A 17,892-nucleotide genomic window follows, 5' to 3' on the forward strand; every position below is an offset into this window, starting at 1 on the left:
ACTTTACGATGTTCGAGTTACGATGAACAGCACTTACAACGCTTCTACATTGACACCCTGATTCGATTTATGACTATAGGTTTCAAGTTTACAATGCTCGGTCCTGCAATGGAGTAGATTGCAGTTCTGAGTTCCAACTTACAAATGCAATCGTAAGGAACCAATTGTGTCGTAAGTCTGAGGACTGCCTGTATTTACCTCACACCTCCCAGTTTCTGCAACAAATGACACAGGACCCTCCACACAAAAGCTTCATCCACTGTACAACCTTTGAATATGCTAAATGAAGCAGAGGTCCTGTGAGAAATGTCTGATATGCAGTTAGGGACTGTATCATTGTAGCGAAGCAAGGACTCACGAGCGCAGCGCCTCCTGCTAGTTGTCTGGGAATTAGCTCTCCAGCATATGGAGCACCTCCTTCTGCTGGTGGCTCGCCTGCCTCAGGCCCCCGTGTCCCTCCCAGACTCTGGTGCCCCTTTACCTCGGGGTTCTGTCCTCTACAGTATGCCCACTCTCTGGGTCTCCCCTCCCAGGGGAACCCCCGACCCGCTATCCCCACCTTGCCTCAATGGCTACTGCCAGTCATCATCTAGCTCCCTTTCTCTGGGGCAGACTGCAGTCTGTAATGGCCACTCATCATCACCTGTTGCCTTTGCCTATTCCCAGGCTGGATCTCTGCAGCCCCAGTACCTCTGTAGGCCTTCAACAAGGCCTGCAGCCTGGGGTTTTACCAGGCTGAAGCTCCCCAGCTTCCTTGCCCTATTCCCCAGCACTGCTCCAGTTCAGGTTCCTTCCTCTGAGGCAGCTAGCCCTTCTCCCTCCAGGGCTGGAGAGAGACTCCTCCAACTTCTGGCCCACAGCCCTCTTATAAGGGCCAGCTGGGCCCTGATTGAGCTGGCCACACCTGTGCTTTTCACCACTCAAGTGCTTTCACTCCTTTTCCCAGCTGCAGCTCTCTCCAGTGCTGCTTTTAACCCCCTGCCTACTGGAGTGGGGCAGGCGCCCCACTACAGTCATGTACATGCACAAGGGGGCTGAATTAGGATTGCACAGGAAACATTAATTCTGGCATTTCCTAACTTTTAAGTGCTTGATTTTGCAATTCTAATATTATTTGAACATAGCTTTTTATGTGTAATTTCTTCATTTTTAAAAAGCAAACTTTAAAAAAAAACCCACTATTTGGAACCATATTAAGCCCACACAGTGGTTTGTCAGCAGGGCAGGAACCTTTAGATCTGCAGCCCAGACCTCTGCTATTTGAGGTAATGGGATAATTGGTTCCAAGAATAGGCTCTTAACCTCTCTATAGGCCAGTCACTAAAGAGAGACACATTTTGCCAGTGAGTTTCAGACATTGGTTGATAGCAGAAGAATTTTGACTCAGGACTCTAGGCTTCAATTCCATGGTATAGAAAGGAATGTCCTCAAGTGATTTCAGACCCTTCTGCCTCTTGTCCCCTAGCATGTCACTGTGTCCTTGCTGCTTGTCATTCATCTGCATTCCAGTCAGGCTGATTCTTTCTTCTCCAATGTAGCCTGGGCACCACCAAGGGGGAGCATTGAAGGTATAGGAGAGACTGTCCCTGCCCTGTTCTAGTACCTAACACTAAAGCATCCCCCAGCAACTGCTCCTCCTGGATGCTGTTTATCTTTTTCAGCCCCTTGAACATGAGCTGTGTGGGGATTGAGCATGCTCAGTGTGGTTGGCATGGAGCTATGTGGGAATTGAGCATTCTCAGTACAAATGGAATCTTTGGAGAAATTTGCTGCCAAACTTTCTCTGTTGAACATGGATAAATGACAGTTGTCAGAAATTTAACATTCAGACAAGTTTGAATAGATTTTCACAGGGTCGACAAAAGGCAACCCTCTGATAGAAGTACCACCACCTTCCGGAATTTCAGCCCGGCTTCCCAGTATGGAAATGCTAGAGCTCCTCAATGGAATGTTAGGAGAATGTTTTCACATTGGTAAAAAATATTTCTCTAACCTAATCCTTGAAAATCCTTAGCTGAGCTGTTTGCTCAGAGAAAAAAAAATTAGCCAAAGGCACAGACTAGGATGGAAATTTGGCAGAGTTGTAAACCACTGAAAAGAGTCTTAAAAATTAAGTGTTATGCAACCTTACTTAGTTAAAGCCATTGCTGCCATTTTTTCCTATAATAGAAATATTTTTGGAAGCTATTTAAGAAATCCCACAGTTAATACTTGCTTACATGAAGAAAAGTAGAATTCATATATAGCTTCTGACATGCACTACTTACAACATATTTGACTCTGGAGGCAGTAATGGTCTTATCTCACTTCTTGTGTGATCAGTAGAAGACAAATAGCTCTATTAAAAACAGCAGCAACAAAAGCTTTCACTTTCTGCCTTTGTACATTTCAAATATCCTACTGGATAGCAGAGGTGGCCCCAATGTGTCCAGGCGTGGATCAGAGCTAGTCTTCTCTATGCTTGACTGCAAAGTGGCAGGTGCCTCATTTGATGACAGTTATTACAAGAGAGGGAAGAATAAAAAGCCCAGTAGCTTTCTCTTGCTCTTGGACTCTCTGCGGGAAAAAATTTCACTCTTAATTAGAGTGGGGAAGGAACCCTGACAATAATTATGAAAGGTTTTTTTATAATACTGGACACAGTGTTTTCAGATGTTTGTAAGTACCTGGTTAAATTCATGATTTGTGCTAAAATTGCCTCATTGCCCTGCCTATTGCTTGATTTGACTTGATTAATGTGATATTGCCATCTTGAATGTTTGCTCTTAAGTTGGTGCTTCTGTGATGTTGAATTACATATGCTCCTTGATCTAGTTGTACATAGTACTTTGTATTAGATTTTCGCTTCTAATTAAGAGTGAAATTCTTTCCCGCAGAGAGTACAAGGGCAGGAGAAATTCTTTTACTTCAGACGTCATATTTTCCAGTAAATTTTCAGTTGGTCACTTTTTAAAAGACTTTTTGAACTGGACATTTACATGAAACATGTATTGCACAGTAATGGTTGGTTTTCTTACTGAGACTATTCAACCCAGCTGATGTTTGTATAAGTGCTTCCAACTTGAAAAAATATGTGAAAATTGTGTCCAAAAGATGCAATTCCTTGCCTTAAAAAGGGTGCTGTCAATTTGAAAAGACCATTTGCTTCCAGGGTGGATAAAAATCAGTGTTTTAAAAAAATCAAAATAAAAAATCAGATTTTTTGATAGTTTTTTCCCCTCAAAAAGTATTTTATCTAAAGGCAGTTTTAATTAAGATAAATTATAGCTCAAAGAGATCTCATCATGGAATAGGGATTATAAATTCTAATTCTATAGTATAAGAGCATATATTCCTGTAATGTTTAAGAAAAGTTTTGTAAATGAGTTCCAATAGTTCATGGATTAGGGTCCCAATTTTATGGGGTACCCGGGGCTTCTGTATAGATTATTTAGGTTAATCTTTTTATCTACCCAATGGCACTCAGTGCTCAGTCTAGAAGATACCCTCAGACATGCTTAGTTTTTCAGTTCTCAAACTGTGGATTTGTCTCTCCAGAGATACCATGCTTGTTAACAGCAAAAATGTTTTTAAATAAATAAATTAATATATAGAGGTGAGAAATAACAGACCTCGACCCTATTCTCCCTCTGCAAATTTGTGTACACAGAGTCAATCCCGTACCTCTCTCTAAAAGTGCAAAGTTCCAAAAAGTTCAATGAATAGAAGATTGTTGGGGGCAGAATAGATCTGGACTAGGAGAAGAAGTCTGGAGATAAATGTGAGAAGGAGGGACAGGCAGTAGAAACAAAAGTGAAACTGTTTGAGCAGCATATTCCAGAAGTCTTGAGGTCTTTGAGTGTAGCCTTCATTGATTTGAGATCTACCATATCATTCTCTCACTAGAAGGGAAAACCTATAATGGCAGCAGGCCATAAGAGACCCAGTTTGGGAACATTTTAATGACATTCCTCTACCTGTGGGTAAGATAGGCATGCGTGCAAAATGCAAACAGTGCAACAAAGAAATGCAAGACCTGGTTGTGCGAATGAAACAACATCATGAGAAGTATTCCTTCTCAGGAGGAAGCTGCCCTGAAGATGATGAAAGGAACATCACTTTAAAAATGTAGAGTGTGTACCTTCTAAAAATGAAACCTACATCTATCTCTGAGTTGTGAAGAATATGCATTAAGGTTATAACAACCAACAAGAATGCACTTTTATGTAGAAATCCATGATTAAATCGAGTCTTCCTGACTAGTACTTTAAATCAAATCCACTCTTTCTTCTCCAACTTTGTGTGCTATTTGAACTCAGGTCAGTTCAAAACACTTTCCTTCAAATCCTTTAAGACACTCTGCCATGATGCCTGCAGATCCCTGCCAGGTGGTGAGCTATGTTGTGAAGACAGCTTTCTTGTACAAATACATGCACATATTGTTAATTTACCTTTCCCTGACTGTTGCATTTTGTCATTAAACTAAATTTTAAATTCTGAGGCAAGGACTGTATATTTACTATAGAAGCAAGGGAGAGAAAAAGCCCTTAAAAGCGAAAGATATTTTCAGCTGAATTTTTGGGGGGTGGAGGAGAGAAGCGGGGAGAACTCATTTCCAAAAATAGAAATTGTCAGTAGGGTATATATCATGATCACATGGAAAATCTCTGTGGGCAACATTGTTTAATAGCTACTGGCTAATTGCTTTGCAGACCAGAAAAAATCAATGCACGGAAGTTCTAACTTTCATATGAACTGGACGTTAAGTGGAAAACACTTAAATACTGTACACCAATGTGCAAGCAAACACTAGCTTGTAGTGTTAGGTTTCATTTGTGTCTCCGCCTTTAAAAAAAATTGCTTTGAAGGCTTAATGGTGGGTGTGGGGTTTTTTTGTCTTTATATGTTGGAAGTCCTCATTATTAGTGTCAGGTTTCTTCAGCTTTTATTGGGTTGATAGAATCACAAATTATTAATGTTGGTGCTACTGAAAAGAACTGGAGCCCCAGATAATCTCCCCAATTTCCCCCATCCCCTTTTCATTTCTAGTCTCTTTCTCTGATATGAAAATGTAGTTTTTTGGTCAAGGTTGCCTATTGGAGCAAAAATTGGGGATTGGCCCTACTTTGAGCAGGGGGTTGGACTAGATGACCACCTGTGGTCCCTTCCAACCCTGATATTCTATGATTCTATTATTCTATTTGGGATGCTAATGTAAATTGGTTTCACAAAGAGTTGAAACATACGCATTTGAAAGGGAAAAGTTTTGCTTTGACTTTTTCCAGGAGATTCTGGCTAAGCTTGTTTCTTGTGAATACTTGCCTGGTTGAAATCAGGTTTGTCCAAAGTTGGGTTATGTGATCCAGACTACCACATCTTGAGCACCTGAGAGCTTCTGAATCAGTTTACTTTAAGATCTGAATTGATTCTGGTATCTATAGAGCAGGGCATGTTCACTCTCCACTCAGAACATATAAGTAATTAATTGTGGCAATGGAGAAATTCTATTGTATTTGGTTTCCTAAAAATATTATTTTTTGGCATTTTTCATTTATTTGTATTATATAGCACCTAGGAGTCCTGTTTATGGACTAGGACCCCATTGTACTATTGGGTGGCTCAGTAGTCCACAGTGAATGCTGACTTTGGTCCAGTTTGACCAATGAACAGAGACGCACCAATTAATTTTTAGTGTACATCTAGATACCTTCTCTTCCTACCAGTTCTGCTTTGCCTTGTCTCATGCTCTCTTCTTCTTGAACAGCCGTTCTCAAAATTCTGGAGCCCAGTGATCACTTCAGGTTGTTTCAAAAACTTTTGCTCCCCTCTCAAATGCTTGATATTGTGGCTGTGATGGTACCTGGAAATGGAGAATAAAGATCAATTTATGGGTGTACTAAAATAGCAGTTGTAGAAAGTGGTTAGCATACATTCCCTAAAATACTGGTTTTGCTTGAGAAGCTGTGAAATGTGGTGTGTTCTGATATTCTAAAACAGAAAATTGGCTAAATATTTTTAGTACTACCAACAGTAAAGCCAAGAGACTGGCTTCAATCCTAAAGGAGAATGTTGATAAATTGGAGAGGGTTCAGAGAAGAACCCCAAGAATAATTAAAGGATTGGAAAACATGCCTTATAGTGATAGACTTAAGGAGCTTAATTTAGCTTAATGAAGAGAAGGTTAATGGGTGACTTGATTACAATCTGTAAGTACCAACACGGGGAGCAAATATTTAATAATGGGCTTTTCAATCTATCGGAGAAAAGTATAACATGATCTAATGGCTGGAAGTTGAAGCTAGACAAATTGAAAGCATAAATTTTTAACGGTGAGAGTAATTAACCACTGGAACAACTTACCAAGGCTCATGGTGGATTCTCCATCATTGACCCATCTTTAAATCAAGATTGGATGTTTTTCCAAAAGATATACTCTAGGAATCATTTTGGGGAAGTTCATCATGAGCCTGAATAACATTTGGGCTTCCATCTACTTTGTTGATTCCGATGTCCTGTTGGATATCTTTTTTTTAAATACCTCATGCCTCCTTCCCCTGGACACACTCACATGTCTGGTGACCATATTTGACTGAATCCTGACCCCCATCCATGTCTGGCTGTCTGGAAAACCATAACTGGAGTTCCAGTTGATAACATAGCTGTTTGCATCAATACCGCATTAATACACTTTTCATTGTTTCCAGTATGGGAATGAGGTTAATCACATGGTTACACATACTAAAAAAACTCCCCCAAATTAGATTTGGTTTGTTCTTTTGTGGTTAGCTTATTATAAATTGCTAAATTATATAACTCTAGGTTAAGCACTTACTCTTGGCCGAAGTGTTAGGCCTTCTGCTAACTGTCTGCTGCTTAAGATAATGATACTTAAACTAACAGACTTTACTAGGCCTCAACTTATTGCAAAGCCTATCTCAAATATTAATTTTTTGTTATTCTATTACTATTACAGCTCTAACTTCTATATTACTATCTTAAAGCATGTTAATATGCCTTAGCATCATAAAATCATAGATCATAGAATATCAGGGTTGGAAGGGACCTCAGGAGGTCATCTAGTCCAACCCCCTGTTCAAAGCAGGACCAATCCCCAATTAAATCATCCCAGCCAGGGCTTTGTCAAGCCTGACCTTAAAAACTTCTAAGGAAGAAGATTCTACCACCTCCCTAGGTAATGCATTCCAGTGTTTCACCACCCTCCTAGTGAAAAAGTTTTTCCTAATATCCAACCTAAACCTCCCCCACTGCAACTTGAGACCATTACTCCTTCTCCTGTCCTCTTCTACCACTGAGAATAGTCTAGAACCATCCTCTCTGGAACCACCTCTCAGGTAGTTGAAAGCAGCTATCAAATCCCCCCTCATTCTTCTCTTCTGCAGACTAAACAATCCCAGTTCCCTCAGCCTCTCCTCATAAGTCATGTGTTCCAGACCCCTAATCATTTTTGTTGCCCTTCGCTGGACTCTCTCCAATTTATCCACATCCTTCTTGTAGTGTGGGGCCCAAAACTGGACACAGTACTCCAGATGAGGCCTCATCAATGTCAAATAGAGGGGGACGATCACGTCCCTCGATCTGCTGTCTATGTCCCTACTTATACATCCCAAAATGCCATTGGCCTTCTTGGCAACAAGGGCACACTGTTGACTCATATCCAGCTTCTCGTCCACTGTAACCCCTAGGTCCTTTTCCGCAGAACTGCTGCCTAGCCATTTGGTCCCTAGTCGGTAGCTGTGCATTGGGTTCTTCTGTCCTAAGTGCAGGACCCTGCACTTATCCTTATTGAACCTCATCAGATTTCTTTTGGCCCGATCCTCCAATTTGTTTAGGTCCCTCTGTGTCCTATTCCTGCCCTCCAGCATATCTATCACTCCTCCCAGTTTAGTATCATCCGGAAATTTGCTGAGAGTGCAATCCACACCATCCTCCAGATCATTTATGAAGATATTGAACAAAACCGGCCCCAGGACCGACCCCTGGGGTACTCCACTTGGCACCGGCTGCCAACTAGACATGGAGCCATTGATCACTACCCATTGAGCCCGACAATCTAGCCAACTTTCTACCCACCTTATAGTGCATTCATCCAGCCCATACTTCTTTAACTTGCTGACAAGAATACTGTGGGAGACCGTGTCAAAAGCTTTGCTAAAGTCAAGAAAGAATACATCCACTACTTTCCCTTCATCCACAGAACCAGTAATCTCATCATAGAAGGCGATTAGATTAGTCAGGCATGACCTTCCTTTGGTGAATCCATGCTGACTGTTCCTGATCACTTTCCTCTCATGTAAGTGCTTCAGGATTGATTCTTTGAGGACCTGCTTCATGATTTTTCCGGGGACTGAGGTGAGGCTGACTGGCCTGTAGTTCCCAGGATCCTCCTTCTTCCCTTTTTTAAAGATTGGCACTACATTAGCCTTTTTCCAGTCATCTGGGACTTCCCCCGTTCGCCACGAGTTTTCAAAGATAATGGCCAATTTCTCTGCAATCACAGCCGCCAATTCCTTTAGCACTCTTGGATGCAACTCGTCCGGCCCCATGGGCTTGTGCACGTCCAGCTTTTCTAAATAGTCCCTAACCACCTCGTTCTCCATAGAGGGCTGGCCATCTATTCCCCATGTTGTGATGCCCAGTGCAGCAGTCTGGGAGCTGACCTTGTTTGTGAAGACAGAGGCAAAAAAAGCATTGAGTACATTAGCTTTTTCCACATCCTCTGTCACTAGGTTGCCTCCCTCCTTCATTAAGAGGCCCATACTTTCCTTGGCTTTCTTCTTGTTCCAACATACCTGAAGAAACCCTTCTTGTTACTCTTGACATCTCTTGCTAGCTGCAGCTCCAGGTGCGATTTGGCCCTCCTGATTTCATTCCTACATGCCCGAGCAATATTTTTATACTCTTCCCTGGTCATATGTCCAACCTTCCACTTCTTGTAAGCTTCTTTTTTATGTTTAAGATCCGCTAGGATTTCACCGTTAAGCCAAGCTTGTCGCCTGCCATATTTACTGTTCTTTCGACACATCGGGATGGTTTGTCCCTGTAACCTCAACAGGGATTCCCTGAAATACAGCCAGCTCTCCTGGACTCTTGATATGATATACAATTTAATATTGCTCCCTAAAATCAGGTCAGAGGTTACAGGTCAGCAACATTTATTCATAAACTGTTTGATTTTGAAAAAGTTATTTTTTCCTGGTTGTTTCTTAATTCTTTTCCTTTTCTACAATTTATCCTCTCCATTTGTACCCACCAGTATCCCGTCCTCAACAGCAGATAGTATTGTATGCGTCAAAGTATGGTACAAGAAACCTATGTCAGAAAGTTGCATAAAAACCTGACCAGAGACGCTTCCTAGCCTCATTTTAGTGGTTTTCTTGTGCCTTGAAACATTAAAATTGATAAGTTGTGCCACTTTGTGACTAAGAATTTCAGAACTTGATCTTAAACAACCATTTTTGAAAATCTTAACCACTGTTTACACATGTACTTTATTTTCAGTAAGGTATCATATGCAGAAATTTATATGCAGGCAGAAGTGAATTGGAACAATAGTACTGGGGGGGGAAGAAAAATATAAAGACATTACATGTAAAAAACCCCAAAAACCCAAATTCTGTTAATGGAATGTGAAGATTGAGAAATTAAATACGCAAGTTAATATTCATAAAACAGTAAGCCATATTGCTGCTTTTGTATATATTCAAGGTTGATTATACATTTAACTGAATGAAATGATCTAATTACATTGTCAAAAGTATAACCTAGTCAAGTTCCCGTTGTATGAACTTTTAACTTTTCAGTTTCCTAAATCTGGTGTGCTTAAAATCTCAAGCTTAATGTTAACCTTTCTTCACCTGCTATTAATTTGCAGTTTGCATATTACCAGAGTTTACGGTGATGTAGTACTATGCATCCAATGATTCTAGTCAGGTGTATACTGTTTAAAATTGGGAGATTATTGTGAAAAGTCCATTCATGCCCACTGTGTTGGATTTTCTAAGAGAACTGTAGATCGTGGATCTCTGGCTGAAATAAAAACGTTTGAGTAATATTTTGATATAGCCTTAAATGCCTGTGATTTGAAAAAACTGACACAAATCAAATAATTAGTTGTTGAAAGAAACTTCCTAAATCTAAAAAGTTCTTGAATTTTAAATTTCAAGATAAAATTCATATGTTAAACTGACAAGCCATCTGGATGTTAGTAAGTTTAGGAGCTATCCTTCCCCATATGTACCAGGATTGATACTTGATAGGAGTAACAAATCATTGCAGTGACTTTAGCTGACTTAACAATTAAAAAAAACCAATGTGTTCGTTGCCAAAGCTGTTTCATTGGGGTAGCACAGTTTAAATTTGAAATATTTTTAACACTATTCTATTTGAAATACACTTTATGACACACTTGGTCAGTGATCACACTTGAATTTTGATGCATTTCTCAGAATCATCTTTGTCTCATACTTTTTTTGACTTGTGAAAATAGATACTAACAAATTATCTTTCTGGTTTTCCTTTTTAGGGGAATTATTGAAGCTCGTTTTGTTTATGTCTTTGTTCTTGGCATAATCTTCACTGGAACCAAAGATTTACTCAAATCACAGGTTATATCTGCAGACTGCAAGACCAAGAGTATTGGTTTATGGGAAGTATATAGCGGATTGGTTCTGCTAGCAGCCCTGCTATTTAGACCCCATAACCTGCCAGTTTTGGTGTTTTGCCTACTGATTCAAATGATAATGACAAGATGTATCTGGAAGCCACTAAAATTTGATGCAGCTCAAATTACTATTATGCATTATTGGTTTGGCCAAGCCTTCTTCTATTTTCAGGTAAGCTGATAATACAGCATCAGTGAAAATAATGTGTGTAGGTATTCTACCATGTGTTGTGTTAAATTGCACCATAGGGCCTGATCCTGCAAAGACTCAAGTCAGTGGAACTACTCATGCAGAGTGAGGCCCCTAGGTTTCAGTTAACTTTATTCTCCACCAACCTATGCTATTTAGCGTGGAATAACATTTGCACGTACATACAAAAAATAAATAAATAGTGCTAACATGCACATTTTTTATATTTTTTATATTTTTTATATATATATATATATATATATATATATATAAAAACGTACAGTGTTCTTGGCAAGAACATGAACTAAGCTAATATAAAATTGCAGTCATTTTATAACTTCTGGTCTAGTTTAGTCTGTCTCTAAAGGCTACTACTAATAAAATATAATATGGTAAAATCTATCCTGGCACATATGGGGAAGGATAGCTTCTGAAAATAGTGATACAACTTTCAGAATGTTTTATTCGTAATATTATAACATCAACTAAATTCTTGAAGGAATAGAGCTTCAGAAATAAAGTATATACAAAAGGAAATATGTAAAGTTCATTTGTGGAGCAGGAGGTATTAATAGTGGTAGTTTCAGTGGGCAATGGGAAAACTCAAGGGCTAAGTGGACTAATTTAAAAATTTTAAAAGCTTTTGAAAAACTTCTATGGTCCATGTTAATTAAGGTATTTAATAAATAATTTGAGATGGTGTTTTGCCAAATTCTCAGAAGTGCTTTGATTTCCTGCCATAGTATAAATATTTACTGCCACTGTTTTTTTCAAATGGGGAAAAGATCAGGTAACTCCAGTAAATATCTTCATTGTGGACTGTAATATTGGCAAAAACAGTGGCATGTAAAATCATGTTCATTCACCCTGCTTGGATCATGCTGGTTTGTATAAAAATATTCCACTTTAATATGGAGTCCCAGGACTCCTAGGTGCTACTGCAATACAAATAATTAATTTAAGAATGTTAACAGACATGATTAATATTTAAAATAGCAACAGACAAATCTAGTTCTGTCACTGACTTGAGACATACAAAGCCTCTGAACTGGAACTGTATGAAACTTTGATGTAGTTTAGGTGAGATTAAAACTATTGTAAATGTAAATTGTTGAGAATCTGAAGAAAGGCCAAATTCTGCTACCTTACTTCCTGCGGAGCCTCATTGACATCAATGAGTAGAACTGCTCTACTGTGAGTAAGGGTGGCAAATATAACTCTCAGGGTAATATTGGGGATATAGAATATAAGGATACATTATTTATGGACATTGATTTGGGAGAGTGACATTTTTCCCTCTTTGTCCTTTGTGCTGGTCCCAGGCTACCTCAACCAGCATTTCCATCCTTGTGGAAGGGAGATGTGGATTGGATTGACTTCCTTCTGAATGAGAGAGACATTGTGGGTGGTTAGTCATAAGGAATTTCTGTGGCTTTTTCTCCTGCTATATGGGAATATATTCTATATGAGGTGTGAGGGTTGCTGGCCAGGCTTTTCTTCAGGGAAATTATCAGGGACACTTTCTTAACTTTTATATATGGTATTTTTATTGTAAAATTGGAGAAATAGTTATATTTAGAGGAAAGATATTAATTTGCCAGTGGCTGGATCAGTATAATTGAGGGCTTTTATTGAGATGAAGATGCGAAAGCCAGCTTACTTTGACTCCTGTTGCTTTTTTGCTTTAATTGCTACATTGTGTTACAAGATGAAGGGAAAAAAAATCAAGCTTATTAACCAACTGTAACAAATTTAATACAGTTAAATCAGCATCTTTTTTGTGTGTCACGTTGTTACTGTAAGTCAGTAGCTTATGAACCTCAATGAATTTTTCAACAAACCTTGCCTGATTATCATTATTTTCCTGAGCCTCAAGCCATCCGCTCCTTCCAATGGATCATTAATTCCCTGGAAGTGCCCTGTGGTTTTATCATTGCTGTTTAATTCAGAGCATGCAGTGACAACAGAAGTAAAGATTACTTTAGTCTTCATTAATTATAGAGTCCTAAAAAATGTAGACCATTGTCTTCATACTAAAAGGAGGACTTGTGGCACCTTAGAGACTAACAAATTTATTTGAGCATAGGCTTTCGTGAGCTACAGCTCACGGATGCATTCAGTGGAAAATACAGTGGGGAGATTTATATACACAGAGAACATGAAACAATGGGTGTTAAGAATACACACTGTAACGAGATTGATCAGGTAAGGTGAGCCTATTACCAGCAGGAGAGCGGGGGCCGGGGGGGGGGACGGGACCTTTTTTAGTGATGATCAAGGTGGGCCATTTCCAGCAGTTGACAAGAACGTCTGAGGAACAGTGTGTGTGTGTGTGTGTGTGGGGGGGATAAACATGGGGAAATAGTTTTACTTTGTGTAATGACCCATCCACTCCCAGTCTTTATTCAAGCCTAAGTTAATTGTATCCAGTTTACAAATTAATTCCAATTCAGCAGTCTCTTGTTGGAGTCTGCTTTTGAAGTTTTTTTTGTTGAAGAATTGCCACTTTTAGGTCTGTAATCGAGTGACCAAAGAGATTGAAGTGTTCTCCGACTGGTTTTTGAATGTTATAATTCTTGACATCTGATTTGTGTCCATTTGTTCTTTTACGTAGAGACTGTCCAGTTTGGCCAACGTACATGGCAGAGGGGCATTGCTGGCACATGATGGCTTATATCACATTGGTAGATGTGCAGGTGAACGAGCCTCTGATAGTGTGGCTGATGTGATTAGGCCCTATGATGGTGTCCCCTGAACAGATATGTGGACACAGTTGGCAATGGGCTTTGTTGCAAGGATAGGTTTCTGGGTTAGTGGTTCTGTTGTGTGGTGTGTGGTTGCTGGTGAGTATTTGCTTCAAGTTGGGGGGCTGTCTGTAAGCAAGGACTGGCCTGTCTTCAAAGATCTGAGAGAGTGACGGGTCATCCTTCAGGATAGGTTGTAGACCCTTGATGATGCGTTGGAGAGGTTTTAGTTGGGGGCTGAAGGTGATGGCTAGTGGCGTTCTGTTGTTTTCTTTGTTGAGCCTGTCCTGTAGTAGGTAACTTTTGGGTACTCCTCTGGCTCTGTCAATCTGTTTCTTCACTTCAGCAGGTGGGTACTGTAGTTGTAAGAACGCTTGAGAGAGATCTTGTAGGTGTTTGTCTCTCTGAGGGTTGGAGCAAATGCGGTTGTATCGTAGAGCTTGGCTGTAGACAATGGATCATGTGGTGTGGTCTGGCTGAAACCTGTCTTCATGCTGAAACCTGATGTTTACAAGCAGTGACAGCTTAAAGTAAATAATGTGTTTTAAAAAGTCTCCAAATCCAGTTCATAAGTTGAGGTTTCAGTTAGTATTCCATGGTCGGCTTCATAACTAAGAAAATAGCAATTGAAAATATGCGGAGAAGTTCATATTAGTAAAACTTTATTCAAAAGAACTTACAATGTAAAATTGTCAGGAATGGATGACCATTGGCAGATGAGGCTTCCATTTGATTGCATTGGTCAGACTTGTCGTCTTTAACTGTCTTTTGAAACAATGTGCCTGTAAGAGGGAGGAAGGAAATTGTAGGCTAAAACCTTGAATATTGTTCTTGCCTTTCTTCTTTTATTTCATATTAAATGTAATGATTGGATTCAAATAATTATTTAAAATAACTCTTGATTTTTCTTGCACAACCTGCTTGTACACCTATTTATTCTGCATGATACTCTAGTTACTAAAGAGATGCATGAGTTTAAGGCCAGGTCATGAGGAAAAGCAATCAGAACACTAAGCTTCTGTGTCATTAAACTAGTGTTAAAGCAGATTGGAAACTCGTTAGTCTGACATAGCACTTCCTTATTGTCGGTGTCACAAAATGTTGCCACGGCAATGCAACTAATAGCTTCCAGATAGTGAGAGGTGCTTCTGACCATATGAAATTTCATGTTTTGAGCAAAATAAGTGCTGTTTTCAGAGGCATATGGTTGCCTCCCGTCCTTCAGACTTTTGAACATAAAGGAGTTATTCTCCACAGCATATATGCTATATTAAGGTAGCATTTAGCTACCTACGTAGCAAAGGTTGCATTTGCCAAAGATTTATTTTTATTCTTGCTTGTGAGAAAAGCTTCATGCTTCAAGGGTTGTTTGTGTTCCTCATTTATGTGCTAACGTAGAACCTCTTTCTCATAAGTTTCTTTAGTTAAATTCAGAATACTGATTTAGGGCTCAAAGATTTATTAAGCCTTTAAAGCTACGTGTTAATTAAACTCTTTGATGTGTACTGTTTCATTCTGCCTTTCAGACATCTAAGTGATATCTTTGTTTTATTTTCAGGGAAACTCAAATAGTATTGCTACAGTGGATATTTCAGCTGGTTTTGTGGGATTAGACAACTATGTGGAAATACCAGCAATTTTTCTTACTGGGTTTGCAACGTACGCAGGACCTTTGCTTTGGGCCATTCACTTGCTGTGCTACTTGAGCTCCGAAGTTAGCAGGTAATTGTCTGTACTAAAAGCTGATAAAATTAAAAGGAATGGTTCTCACAGATACAGAAAAGCATCCACATAATGTAAACAGGAGCTCATATGCCTTTCCCCCCTTAACTTTAGCCCTTAGTTGCTCTTCCTGCCCTTTTTATAGTTCAGTACTCTTACTAACTCCCTTATTTCTCACCCTATTTTTATTCCCATGTTTTAAAAAAAAATCCTGGATCTGGCACAGGTTTGTTAATCATCTCCATGTTTATATGTATGATGTTCTATCCCCATCCCCTTCCTTTCACCTGTCACTTAAATTGTGAGCTGTCTGGAGCAGAGATTCCCTCTCCATCTGTATCAGTCCATACAGTGCCCAGCACAGTGGGGTACAACCGCTTTTGTGTCAGTGTAGTACTGTGAGGGAGACGAGTAAGACAAGACAAAGCTCCTGTAATTTTTTTACTTCGGTTTCAGGTTCAAAATTTGAAGTTTTAGGAATATTTTGAAAACCTTACACTTGGCAATGTACAGTATTCATGCAGATGGGTATCAGTCTTCTAACGATTTTCCAAAGGGAGAATGGCTTTTACAGCATGTTTTTAGAATGCTTTTATAACAAAGATGAAAGCTAAAATTTTGTAGCAATGTTTTTGAGGTAGCATCTTAAACGGAAGCTCGTATTGATTTGGTTGAATAATATGTCCCTGCAGCAGCATAAATATTTCTCAGTTTTAGGCTGGATTTTTGGAGACTGAACAAATCTTTCCTTCCTTTATCAGTGTAACCATAGCAATGGCCCACTGAGTAATCCATTCAGAGTTTAAAGAGTTCATTAAAAAAAGTTGCATGTTTTTTGTAACTATTTATTTTTAGAAATTTTAAATTCTGTCAAAGGGATTGATGATCTAGGCCTACTACATAATTTTGTGTAAATTGGGAACACTTTACATTCGGAAGTTAGGAAAGTATTTAACAAAATCATTTTTGTGCTGTTGAAAATTGGAAAGGCTAAATCTCCAATTTTGGAATATATTTTATAAATTTAAAATGCAAATACATTTTAAAAATAAATATTTGAAATTGAACTTCATTTACTTCCCAAGACCCAGATTCAAAATTCAGTTTGCTTCTGTAACAGCTGATATCACACATGTACAAACAGCGTGGGAAACACACTTAGTGTCCGCTATTGGAAACTGAGATCTCCTTTACTGTTGTCACAGAAACCAGAATCCTAACCTGGACAGCTCTATAGCTCACTTAGATATATGGCCATTTTTTGTTGTCATTGATTGGTTAAGGTCAAATGCAGCAGACCAGTGTTTCATCTGAATATATTAGGTAGAACTTGCAGCATCTTTAGCCTTTCAGGGTTTGTTTGAATCTGGGTGCTGCAGATACTGTCAGGTTGGGTCTGTCTGGGTATGTCTGCACTACAGTTAGACACCTGCAGCTGACCTATGCCAGCAGACTTGGGTTCACGGGGCTCAGGCTTGCGGGGCTGTTTAATTGCGATGTAGACATTCAGGCTTGGGCTGCAGCCCGAGCTCTGGGACCCTCCCACCTTGCAGGGTCCTAGAGTCTTAGCTGCAACCCAAGCCCGAACGTTTGCACTGCAATTAAACAGCCACTTAGTCCAAGTCAGCTGGCATGGGCCTGCTGCAGGTTTTTAATTACAATATGGACATACCCTGTATCTTTTCCTTTTAACCTAGGGTTTTGTAATTAGCAATTCAATGTCTATGTCCTTTGCTCAGGTTCCACTTTCCTTGGAATTAAGGCTGGAACACTGGAGAGAGGAAAGGGGTCAACGGATCTGAATCACTACTTAAACATAAAAAGAAAAGGCGTACTTGTGGCACTTTAGAGACTAACAAATTTATTTGAGCATAAGCTTTCGTGAGCTACAGCTCACTTCATCAGAGGCATTCAGTGGAAAATACAGTGGGGAGATTTTATATACACAGAGAACATGAAACAATGGGTGTTACCATACACACTGTAACTAGACTGATCAGGTAAGGTGAGCTATTACCAGCAGGAGAGCGGGGGGTGGTGGTGTTTCTGTGACCATCGCTTATTAGCACCGTAGTGTCCAGGAAGTGGATCTCGTGTGTGGACTGGTCCAGGCTGAGGTTGATGGTGGGATGGAAATTGTTGAAATCATGGTGGAATTCCTCTAGGGCTTCTTTTCCATCGGTCCAGATGATGAAGATGTCATCAATGTAGCGCAAGTAGAGTAGGGGCGTAAGGGGACGAGAGCTGAGGAAGCGTTGTTCTAAGTCAGCCATAAAAATGTTGGCATACTGTGGGGCCATGCGGATACCCATAGAAGAATTATAACATTCAAAACATTCAGAACACTTCAGTCTCTTTGGTCACTCAATTACAGACCTAAAAGTGGCAATTCAACAAAAAAACTAAAACTTCAAAAACAGACTCCACAGAGAGACTGCTGAATTGGAATTAATTTACAAACTGGATACAATTAACTTAGGCTTGAATAAAGACTGGGAATGAATGGGTCATTACACAAAGTAAAACTATTTCCCCATGTTTATCCCCCACCCTCCCGCTGTTCCTCAGACGTTCTT

The 17,892-nt window shown here is 39.6% G+C and overlaps 1 protein-coding gene across 6 annotated transcripts in view; it reads left to right on the top strand.

The window, feature by feature from the left end:
* PIGG (phosphatidylinositol glycan anchor biosynthesis class G (EMM blood group)) overlaps positions 1–17,892 on the top strand; it is a 164,241-nt gene that overhangs the window by 94,766 nt on the left and 51,583 nt on the right. For 5 of the 6 annotated variants that reach the window (XM_084628287.1, XM_084628290.1, XM_084628289.1 and 2 more), the window contains 2 exons: positions 10,523–10,832; positions 15,153–15,316. In XM_084628287.1, coding sequence (XP_084484413.1) covers positions 10,523–10,832; positions 15,153–15,316 — 474 coding nt within the window. The remainder of the gene's footprint in view (positions 1–10,522; positions 10,833–15,152; positions 15,317–17,892) is intronic. The other variant, XR_014711656.1, reaches the window with a different exon arrangement.

Source organism: Lepidochelys olivacea (genome assembly GCF_965140295.1).
Source record: "Lepidochelys olivacea isolate rLepOli2 genome assembly, chromosome: 5".
Taxonomy (NCBI): Eukaryota; Metazoa; Chordata; order Testudines; family Cheloniidae; genus Lepidochelys; species Lepidochelys olivacea.